Consider the following 12874-nt stretch of genomic DNA (forward strand, 5'->3'; position numbering starts at 1 on the left):
AAAGGATAAATGCGGGCAAGTTCTTTTTTGTACTGTATAGTATCTAACAGTACAACATTGTATGGTATATTTTAGTTTTATTTATTTCACCTTTATTTAACCAGGTAAGCTAGTTGAGAACAAGTTCTCATTTACAACTGCGACCTGGCCAAGATAAAGCAAAGCAGTGCGACACATACAACAACACAGAGTTACACATGGAATAAACAAACATATAGTCAATAATACAATAGAAAAGGTCTATATACAATGTGTGCAAATGAGGTGGGACAAGGGAGGTAAGACAATAAATAGGCCATAGTGGCAAAATAATTACAATATAGCAATTACACACTGGAGTGATAGATGTGCAGAAGATGAGTGTGCAAGTAGAGATACTGGGGTGCAAAGGAACAAAAGAACAAAACAAAATAACAGTATGGGGATGAGGTAGTTGGATGGGCTATTTACAGATGAGCTATGTACAGGTGCAGTGATCTGTGAGCTGCTCTGGTAGCTGCTGTTTAAAACTAGTGAGGGAGATATGAGTCTCCAGCTTCAGTGATTTTTGCAGTTCGTTCCAGTCATTGACAGCAGAGAACTGGAAAGAAAGGCGGCCAAATGAGGAATTGGCTTTGGGGGTGACCAGTGAAATATACCTGCTGGAGTGTGTGCTACGGGTGGGTGCTGCTATGGTGACCAGTGAGCTGAGATAAGGCGGGGCTTTACCTAGCAGAGACTTATAGATGACCTGGAGCCAGTGGGTTTGGCGATGAATATGAAGCGAGGGCCAGCCAACGAGAGCATACAGGGCGCAGTGGTTGATAGTACATGGGGCTTTGGTGACAAAACAGATGGCACTGTGATAGACTGCATCCAGTTTGCTGAGTTGAGTGTAGGAGGCTATTTTGTAAATAACATCGCCGAAGTCAAGGATCGGTAGGATAGTCAGTTTTACGAGGGTATGTTTGTCAGCATGAAGGATGCTTTGTTGCTAGTTTTAATTTTGGATTGGAGATGCTTAATGTGAGTCTGGAAGGAGAGTTTACAGAGTTTACAGTCTAACCAGACACCTAGGTATTTGTAGTTGTCCACATATTTTAAGTCAGAACCGTCCAAAGTAGTGATGCTGGACGGACGGGCAGGTGTGGGCAGTGATCGGTTGAAGAGCATGCATTTAGTTTTACTTGCATTTAAGAGCAGTTGGAGGCCATGGAAGGAGAGTTGTATGGCATGGTTAGTTAGTTAACGCAGTGTCTAAAGAAGGGCCAGAAGTATACAGAATGGTATCGTCTGTGTAGAGGTGGGTCAGAGAATCATCAGCAGCAAGAGCGACATCATTGATGTATACAGAGAAAAGAGTTGGCCCGAGGATTGAACCCTGTGGCACCCCCATAGAGACTGCCAGAGGTCCGGTCAACAGGCCCTCCGATTTGACACACTGAACTCTGTCTGAGAAGTAGTTGGTGAACCAGGCAAGGCAGTCATTTGAGAAACCAAGGCTGTTGAGTCGCCGATAAGAATGTGGTGATTGACAGAGTCGAAAGCCTTGGCCAGGTCGATGAATACAGCTGCACAGTATTGTCTCTTATCGATGGTGGTTATGATATCGTTTAGGACCTTTAGCGTAGCTGAGGTGCACCCATGACCAGCTCGGAAACCAGATTGCATAGCGGAGAAGGTACGGTCGGATTCGAAATGGTCGGTGATCTGTTTGTTAACTTGGCTTTCGAAGACCTTAGAAAGGCAGGGTATGATAGATATAGGTCTGTAGCAGTTTGGGTCTAGAGTGTCTCCCCCTTTGAAGAGGGAGATGACCACGGCAGCTTTCCAATCTTTGGGGATCCCAGTAGATAGGAAAGAGAGGTTGAACAGGCTAGTAATAGGGGTTGCAACAATTTCGGCAGATAATTTTAGAAAGAGAGGGTCCAGATTGTAGGGGTCCAGATTTTTTTCCACAACTGCATGGGTTGTTTGACCATGACCTAAAAGACATAGCTCAGGTATTTAACAAGGGAAATTGGTTGCAGGTGTGCTCATAGCGTAGAGATGCAAAAAGGACTCTAGTGCCCAAAAGCCTGTATTGGTATGGGCAGCGCCATTGAGGACTGATACGTTGGGATATTTATACATCTCTATGGCTTAGAGGAGCCTGCAGTTGAAGGGACAGTTAACCAAAAAGGGAAATTAAAGGAAAGTTAACTAAAAAGCATACATACACCAGTGTCCTACACACCACAGAGCCCCACACACCACAGTGCACTACACACACCACAGTGCCCTACACACACCACAATGCCCTACACACACCACAGTGCCCTACACACACCACAGTGCCCTACACACACCACTGTGCCCCACAGTGCCCCACACACCATAGTACCCTACACATTACCGTTCCCCACACACCACAGTACCCCACACACCACAGTGCCACAACACCACAGTGCCCTACACACCATCAAGGGAAAAGTGTTGCCATAGCCGACTATACCAAAGTCACCTGCCAGTGCACAGACCTGAGGTTGAGAAACACTGACCTAGGACATTGATTGAATTTATTTGATAATTTAAAATGCTCCTAAACCTACCATGCCAAGGCAGAGAACTTAGATGACCTACATATATAAACCCAGTATTGTTAACAGCCACCGCTACCATGATAAATAACATGAACCGTTTTCTCTTTCTTTGAAACAGACATCAAGCCAGCCAACGTGTTCATCACTGCTACAGGAGAGGTGAAGCTGGGAGACCTGGGACTGGGACGCTTCTTCAGCTCCAAGACTACCGCCGCACACTCCCTAGGTAACGCACACACACACAGAAACAGAAACAATCATACACAGGAACACACACAGGAAAGTACACACAAACTCAACCAAAAAAAAACACACACACGAAAACTCATTGAAAAACACAAAAAAATGCCTGTGACAGGCATTTGAATTCAGTAAACATTTACACATCTACACACTGTACGGAAAGCACATAGTCGTAGGCCTCTTGCAAGTGACTGCGCTATAGTCAACTGATTTGGCACACATAAACACACACGCACACATAAACACACACACACACACACACATATTTACTCTACGTTGTTCATGTGTTTCACATAACCTCATGACCATAAACAGTCTTCAGTGGTGTTATGTGGACTGTGTCAATCAGTGGAGGCTGCTGAGGGGAGAACGGCTCATAATAATGGTCAGAACAGAGCAAATGGAATGGCATCAAACACCTGGAAACCATGTGTTTCATGTATTTGATACCACTTCACTGACTCCTATCCAGTCATTACCACGAGCCCGTTCTCCCCAAGATGTCCTGTGGTCTATGTGTGCATTCCATAAGAAGTGCACCCCTATATATAAAACTAACACAAATGTATGGTTGTATTGGACATGTGAGGCTTGCACTTCTATGTTTCTGTTCCATTCTCTGGATGATTCCGACTGTGTATCTCTCTTAGTTGGTCAGGATATCAATCCTGATAACACATCAACCCTGATAACACATCAACCCTGATAACACATCAACCCTGATAACATATCAACCCTGATAACATATCAACCCTGATAACATATCAACCCTGATAACACATCAACCCTGATAACATATCAACCCTGATAACATACCGACCCTGATAACATATCAACCCTGATAACACATCAACACTGATAACATATCAACCCTGATAACATACTCTGATAACATATCAACCCTGATAACACATCAACACTGATAACATATCAACCCTGATAACATACCGACCCTGATAACATATCAACCCTGATAACATACTCTGATAACATATCAACCCTGATAACATATCAACCCTGATAACATATCAGCCCTGATAACATATCAACCCTGATAACATACCCTGATAACATATCAACCCTGATAACATACCGACCGTGATAACATACCGACCCTGATAACATATCAACCCTGATAACATACTCTGATAACATATCAACCCTGATAACATATCAACCCTGATAACACATCAACCCTGATAACATATCAACCCTGATAACACATCAACCCTGATAACATATCAACCCTGATAACACATCAACCCTGATAACATATCAACCCTGATAACATATCAGCCCTGATAACATATCAACCCTGATAACATATCAGCCCTGATAACATATCAACCCTGATAACATATCAACCCTGATAACACATCAACCCTGATAACATATCAACCCTGATAACATATCAGCCCTGATAACATATCAACCCTGATAACATATCAACCCTGATAACATATCAACCCTGATAACATACCCTGATAACATATCAACCCTGATAACATACCGACCGTGATAACATACCGACCCTGATAACATATCAACCCTGATAACATACTCTGATAACATATCAACCCTGATAACATATCAACCCTGATAACATACCGACCCTGATAACATACCCTGATAACATACCGACCCTGATAACATATCAACCCTGATAACATAACATATCCTGATAACATACCAACCCTGATAACATACCGACCCTGATAACATACCGACCCTGATAACATACCCTGATAACATATCAACCCTGATAACATACCGACCCTGATAACATACCGACCCTGATAACATATCAACCCTGATAACATACTCTGATAACATATCAACCCTGATAACATACCGACCGTGATAACATACCGACCCTGATAACATATCAACCCTGATAACATACTCTGATAACATATCAACCCTGATAACATATCAACCCTGATAACATATCAGCCCTGATAACATATCAACCCTGATAACATATCAACCCTGATAACATACTCTGATAACACATCAACCCTGATAACATATCAACCCTGATAACATACTCTGATAACATATCAACCCTGATAACATACTCTGATAACATATCAACCCTGATAACATACTCTGATAACATATCAACCCTGATAACATATCAGCCCTGATAACATACCCTGATAACATATCAACCCTGATAACATACCCTGATAACATATCAACCCTGATAACATACTCTGATAACATATCAACCCTGATAACATATCAACCCTGATAACATACTCTGATAACATATCAACCCTGATAACATACCGACCCTGATAACATATCAACCCTGATAACATACTCTGATAACATATCAACCCTGATAACATATCAACCCTGATAACATACTCTGATAACATATCAACCCTGATAACATACCGACCCTGATAACATATCAACCCTGATAACATATCAACCCTGATAACATATCAACCCTGATAACATACTCTGAGAACATATCAACCCTGATAACATACCGACCCTGATAACATATCAACCCTGATAACATACTCTGATAACATATCAACCCTGATAACATATCAACCCTGATAACATACCCTGATAACATATCAGCCCTGATAACATACCCTGATAACATATCAGCCCTGATAACATACCCTGATAACATATCAGCCCTGATAACATATCAACCCTGATAACATACTCTGATAACATATCAACCCTGATAACATACCCTGATAACATATCAACCCTGATAACATATCAACCCTGATAACATACCCTGATAACATATCAACCCTGATAACATACCCTGATAACATATCAACCCTGATAACATATCAACCCTGATAACATACCCTGATAACATATCAACCCTGATAACATACCCTGATAACATATCAACCCTGATAACATATCAACCCTGATAACATACCGACCGTGATAACATACCCTGATAACATACCCTGATAACATATCAACCCTGATAACATACCGACCCTGATAACATATCAACCCTGATAACATACCCTGATAACATATCAACCCTGATAACATATCAACCCTGATAACATACCGACCGTGATAACATACCGACCCTGATAACATACCCTGATAACATATCAACCCTGATAACATACCGACCCTGATAACATATCAACCCTGATAACATACCAACCCTGATAACATACCGACCCTGATAACATAACATACCCTGATAACATGGTCTTTAACCCATTAGATATTAATAAAGAGTAAATATAAACAATAAATATAATCATTGTGTTGATCCAGATACAAATTTCCTGAGATTTACCAGAGATGAGTCTATCACTTGTGATTACTATAATGTTAAGCAATTTAACAACCTGTATAGCAATTGATCTAATTCCAAGACAAGCTTATTTTCTACCTTTCATTTGAACATTCGCAGTATTCCTAAAAATCATGACCACGTTGTTCATTATCCGTCTTCTCTCAATCATTCCATTGTTTCCCTTTCAGAAATATGGTTGACTGAAGAGACAACCTTGCTTTATGACTTGTCTCCTAATAATGCTGTTCACCACTGTACAACCTCAAGAGTGGGAGGAGGGGCCATTTTAGTTCATAAACGTTTTAAATTCTTTGTAAGAGAGGACCTCGCACTTACATCTGATAACATTGATGTTGAATCTCTTTTCATAGAAATTCCCTCCTGTTCATTTTCTGGGAGTAAAAAAGTGGTAATTACATGCATCTATCGGCCACCCGATTCTAACATCGGTAGATTCATGGATATCCTGCATCAACCTTGGATTTCATTAATAATTCAAATCAAATGTGTTTTCTATTGGGTGATTACAACAAACTTACTTAAAAGTGAGAACCACTCACTGACATCTAACTTTTTGACTATGTTATCTGTATCTCCTCATCTACAGTTGAAGTTGGAAGTTTACATACACTTAGGTTTCAACCCAAAACATCTCTTGCCTTAGGTTCCAATATACAATACATGACAATCTATTACATTACATGAATATCATATTGTAATTTTTCCTATAGAGTGCTGTAATGCATTTTAATTGTCAGCCATAGGGTACAGTTGAAATTCGGAAGTTTACATACACTTAGGTTGGAGTCATTAAAACTAGTTTTTCAACCACTCCACAAATTTCTTGTTAACAAACTATAGTTTTGGCAAGTCGGTTAGGACATCTACTTTGTGCATGACAAGTAATTTTTCCAACATTTGGTTACAGACAGATTATTTCACTTATAATTCACTGAATCACAGTTCTATGGGTCAGAAGTTTACATACACTAAGCTGACTGCCTTTAAACAGCTTGGAAAATTCCAGAAAATGATGTCATGGCTTTAGAAGCTTCTGGTAGGCTAATTAACATCATGTGAGTCAATTGGAGGTGTACCTGTGGATGTATTTCAAGGTCTACCTTCAAACTCAGTGCCGCTTTGCTTAACATCATGGGAAAATCAAATTACATCAGCCAAGACCTCAGAAAAATAATTGCAGACCTCCACAAGTCTGGTTCATCCTTGGGAGCAATTTCCAAACACCTGAAGGTGCCACGTTCATCTGCAAACAATAGTACGCAAGTATAAACACCATGGAACCACATAGCCGTCATACCGCTCAGGAAGGAGACGCGTTCTGTCTCCTAGAGATGAATGTACTTTGGTGCGAAAAGTGCAAACCAATCACAGAACAACTGAAAAGGACCTTGTGAAGATGCTGGAGGAAACAGGTACAAAATTATCTATATCCACAGTTAAACGAGTCCTACATCGACATAACCTGAAAGGCCACTTAGCAAGGAAGAAGTCACTGCTCCAAAACCACCATAAAAAAGCAAGACTACGGTTTGCAACTGCACATGGGGACAAAGATCGTACATTTTGGAGAAATGTCCTCTAGTCTGATGAAACAAAAATATAACTGTTTGGCCATAATGACCATTGTTTTGTTTGGAGGAAAAAGGGGGAGACTTGCAAGCCGAAGGACACCATCCCATCATGTTGTTGGGGTGCTTTGCTGCAGTAGGGACTGGTGCACTTCACAAAATAGATGGCATCATGAGGTAGGACAATTATGTGGATATATTGAAACAACATCTCAAGACATCAGTCAGGAAGTTAAAGCTTGGTCGCAAATGGGTCTTCCAAATGGACAATGACCCCATGTATACTTCCAAAGTTGTGGCAAAATGGCTTAAGGACAACAAGGTCAAGATATTGCAGTGGCCATCACAAAGCCCTGACCTCAATCCTATAGAACATTTATGGGCAGAACTGAAAAAGTGTGTGTGAGCAAGGAGGCCTCCAAACCTGACTCCGCTACACCAGCTCTGTCAGGAGGAATGGGCCAAAATTCACCCAACTTATTGTGGGAAGCTTGTGGAAGGCTACCCGAAACGTTTGACCCAAGTTAAATAATTTAAAGGCAATGCTACCAAATACTAATTGAGTGCATTTAAACGTCTGACCCACTGGCAATGTGATGAAAGAAATAAAAGCTGAAATAATTCTCTCTACTTTTATTCTGACATTTCACATTCTTAAAATAAAGTGGTGATCCTAACTGACCTAAGACGGGGAATTTTTACTAGGATTAAATGTCAGGAATTGTGAAAAACTGAGTTTAAATGTATTTGGCAAAGGTGTATGTAAACTTCCGACTTCAACTGTGTATGTATATATATATATATATGTATAACCCCTTTTGAGGACTCAAACCTCTTCTAGAACACAAATTGTCTCTGTAGGGCCTGGCTACCCATAAAAACTTATGTTCACTTCAAAAAGTTTGTTGAAGGTTTACATTAACTATACGTGTAAAAAATGCTACTCAACTAACAACTCACTTCTATGCAACAAGAAGGTTTCACCCTCAAAAAATTGCCTCTCAACTAGCAACCTACTTCTATACAACAAAAATATTTCACAAAATCAGAGGCCTCAAACCTTTTAATAGAGTGCCAAAGTACTAAACTCTGTAATAAAACAAAGTACTTGAACTCTTATACATCACAGATACATATCACTCATTGCATGCACTATTTTAACCTGATTTGGTTCTTTTAAAATGATATTGGTCTCGACTCACCCAGCAATTCTGCCATCAATCAGGAGAATAAGAGTTGACTCCCCAAAGCGGGTTGTGCACAGCCTTCTCTCATTCCTCTGGATCAACACACAGTTGATAAGTTTTCTTATTGTTGTTGTTCAGACCAATTCATTGGGGTCACGGCACCAAGTGTTAGCAATTTATGTTATTCTTAACACAATCTCCAAAGCAAATCACTGGGAGAAAAATGTGTTTATTTGAGAAGGACAAATCAAGATGTTTTGCTGTGAGGTAGATGTTCAGATGTTTAGTCTCCCCTCTCCTCAGCTTTTCTCCACTGGACAAAGGAACAGGATACCATTTATAACCCCCCACCGTAGCCTGGGGTTGACCAATTAGAAGTCCTTGCAGTACAACTTGTCCAATGGCCAAATAACAAGTATACTGCTCTCAACTCAATGTACAGACCAATGAAATTGTGGTACACCTAGCTCTGAGTTCAGGACGGACATTCCACAGATTCTAAACAGATGTTGAACAGAAACCCAACTCCTATTTACATTGACAATTCCCTATTGACCATTAATTCTAGTACTCTCGTCCTCTCATCCTCTGCGTTGTGTATTTATCTTCCAAATATTTTTATACTTGGACATGTTTTGGAAAGGCACACACACCTGTCTATATAAGGTCCCACAGTTGACAGTGCATGTCAGAGCAAAAAACAAATCATGAGGTCGAAGGAATTGTCCGTAGAGCTCAGTGACATGATTGTGTTGAGGCACAAATATGGGGAAGGGTACCACAAAATTCTGCAGCATTAAAGGTCCCCAAGAACACAGTGGCCTCCATCAGTCTTAAATGGAAGAAGTTTGGAACCACCAAGTCTTCCTCGAGCTGGTCGTCCGGCCAAACTGAGCAATCGGGGGAGAAGGGCCTTGGTTAGGAAGTTGACCAAAAACCCGATGGTCACTTTGACAGAGTTCCAGAGTTCCTTGGTGGAGATGGGAGAACCTTCCAGAAGGACAACCATCTCTGCAGCACTCGACCAATCAGACCTTTATGGTAGAGTGGCCAGATCGAAGCCACTCCTCAGTAAAAGGCACATGACAGCCCGCTTAGATTTTGATAAAAAGCACTGAAAGGACTCTGACTATAATAAACCAGGTTCTCTGGTCTGATGAAACCAAGAACTCTTTGGCCTGAATGCCAAGCGTCACGTCTGGAGGGAACCTGGCACCATCCCCACAGCATCATGCTGAAAGGAGCAAATAATGAAAGGAGCAAAGTACAGAGAGATCCTTGATGAAAACCTGCTCACCTTCCAACGGGACAACGACGCTAAGCACACAGCAAGAACACGTAGGAGTGGCTTCGGGACAAGTCTCTGAATGTCCTTGAGTGGCCCAGCCAGAGCCCGGACTTGAACCTGATCGAACATCTCTGGAGAAACGTGAACATAGCTGTGCAGCGACGCTCCCCATCCAACCTGACTGAGCTTGAGAGGATCTGCAAAAAATAATGGGAGAAACTCCCCAAATACAGGTGTGCATCATACTCACAAAGACTCAAGTCTGTAATTGCTGCCAAAGGTACTTCAACAAAGTACTGCGTAAAGGGTCTGAATACTTATGGAAATGTAATATTTCAGTTTTTTTTTAAATAGATTTGCAAAGAATTTGCTTTGTCATTATGGAGTATTGTGTGTAGATTGATGGGGGGAAAATGACAATTTAATCAATTTTAGAATAAGGCTGTAAGGTAACAAAATGTGGAACAAGTCAAGGGGTCTGAATACTCTCCTAATGCACTGTAATTGGTTATATAGTTATGTTTATGTTAGAGAATGATGTGTTGATGCAAATGGCTGTGCATCTACCAGAGCCAAGATATCTTGTGTTGTGCCTTTGTTATTCCTAATCTATATCAATGACCTTGCTGCTGGTTCTTCTACCGTACTTCCTATTCACTTTGCTGATGATACCAATTTTATTTTATCACAAAATAATTTTGAATCACTAATTAATGAAGCCAACTCAGGCATGGCCAAATTTTCTGAATGGTTCCAGATCATTTGTTTATCTTTAAATGTAAAAAAAAAAAAATCTAACTTTTTTGTATTCACTAGTAAGAATAAAAAATATAGTAAAAAAAACAAGGCCCAGAATCTCTATTGATGGGAATGAAATGGAACAATTCACAATTACTAGATTCCACTGAGTTTTAATTGATGAAAAGTTATACTGGAAAGATCATATACAATTTGTCTGCAGCAAAGTGATGAAATCTGTTAGTATTTTACCTTTATTTAACTAGGCAAGTCAGTTAAGAACAAATTCTTATTTACAATGACAGCAACTTAATTGCCTTGTTCAGGGGTAGAAAGACACATTTTTACCTTGCTCAGGGATTTGATCTAGCAACCTTTTGGTAATAAATGCTCTAACCACTAGGCTACCTGCCACCCCCACTGGGATACCTGCCTAGTATCATCAGAAAGATTAGTGTTTTAGTTCATCAGTCTTGCTTCTTAACTCTTTTCTATAGCTTAATTGACCCATATCTCATTTACTGGAATATTTTCTGGGCCAGTACATATATATGCCTTCTAACTACACAAATGACTCATCCTGCAAAATACATTTGCAAGACTAGCCACCTCCTCTAATTAACTGGCTCCATCTGCACTGGGAGTCAGTCAGCCTGATGAACCAAACTGCTCAGCAATCTTCTCCATATAGCCGAACTCTCACACACTCACACATTTAAACAAAACAAATATTATTATTTTTTTCGGGATTACTGATCAATTCATTCATACATTTATAATTAGTATGTTTTGTTATCTGTTTTAACAAACTTGTTTTATTCTTGTACATAGGTATTGTATATATTTTTTTGTGGTGTGGTTTTCATATCAGCCCTTGGGCTTCCAACTACACCTGCACATTGTTTTTTATTTATCTGTATTGTTATCTATCACTTGTTTTCTTTGGTGCAAATAAATAAAACTGAAAACTAAAACTAGCCTCAGAGAGCAAGACCTTTTTAATAAACCCTCTCCGGTCTCCTTGGCAACTGCTCACAATGTCATGCTTTACTAAGGTTGCTGACCTACGCATGCGTTTGCATATGTAAATATATTCCGTGTCTGCTTTCCCCCCTTTAGGTAGAGATGGAAAGATGGGCTGGGTTTTAGGTGGTTTGGGCTGGAGATGGAATGATTGTCAAACCAATAGATGGGCTGGGTTTTAGGTGGTTTGGGCTGGAGATGGAATGACTGTCAAACCAATAGATGGGATGAGTTTTAGGGGGTTTGGGCTGGAGATGGAATGATTGTCAAACCAATAGATGGGCTGGGTTTTAGGTGGTTTGGGCTGGAGATGGAATGACTGTCAAATGAATAGATGGGCTGGGTTTTAGGGGGTTTGGGCTGGAGATGGAATGATTGTCAAACGAATAGATGGGCTGGGTTTTAGGGGGTTTGGGCTGGAGATGGAATAATTGTCGAACAAATTAACATATGATGCATGTTAGTTTTGTGGATCGACTTGTCACCCCAAAAAAATGTAGTGTATTGTCACTAGTGAGGTGTTTTATATATTGGTATTTGATTCTCGTTCCATTATTAGCTGCTGGTCTTGGGGCCCTATTCAATCAAAAGTTGTCTAAATGATTTTGGGTATAAAAATATGCAGTAAGTCATGTTAGAAGCTAGAAAGATTACTTACCAACAACAGCTGCGAATTCTACGTTTTGAAGTTCACTTTCCTTGTTTTGGCTAACAACACTCATGAATACTACACTGTGGGTCAGAGTGCAGTATTTATTTGGTTTCATAGCACAAAGGTTTGTTAGCACATTTCTCACACTGGCTTTAGCCACAGAGGGAACAGGCCTGCCCCGGCAAGTTCAGGGGGGTGCCTAGCAACACGTTCCTTAGAGGAAGTCAACATATGCATTGAGTGACAAAGTCCCATGATTTGTGAATCTGTTTGGACCGAACAGCTAGCACGA

General features: G+C 40.4%; 1 protein-coding gene across 4 annotated transcripts in view; it reads left to right on the forward strand.

Moving 5' to 3' along the window:
• Window positions 1-12874, forward strand: part of nek6 (NIMA-related kinase 6) — an 85557-nt gene that overhangs the window by 58948 nt on the left and 13735 nt on the right. For all 4 annotated transcript variants that reach the window (XM_064943401.1, XM_064943399.1, XM_064943400.1 and 1 more), the window contains one exon: window positions 2680-2787. In XM_064943401.1, the coding sequence (XP_064799473.1) occupies window positions 2680-2787 (108 nt within the window). The remainder of the gene's footprint in view (window positions 1-2679; window positions 2788-12874) is intronic.

The sequence above is a fragment of the Oncorhynchus masou genome, chromosome 28, assembly GCF_036934945.1.
Source record: "Oncorhynchus masou masou isolate Uvic2021 chromosome 28, UVic_Omas_1.1, whole genome shotgun sequence".
Taxonomy (NCBI): Eukaryota; Metazoa; Chordata; class Actinopteri; order Salmoniformes; family Salmonidae; genus Oncorhynchus; species Oncorhynchus masou.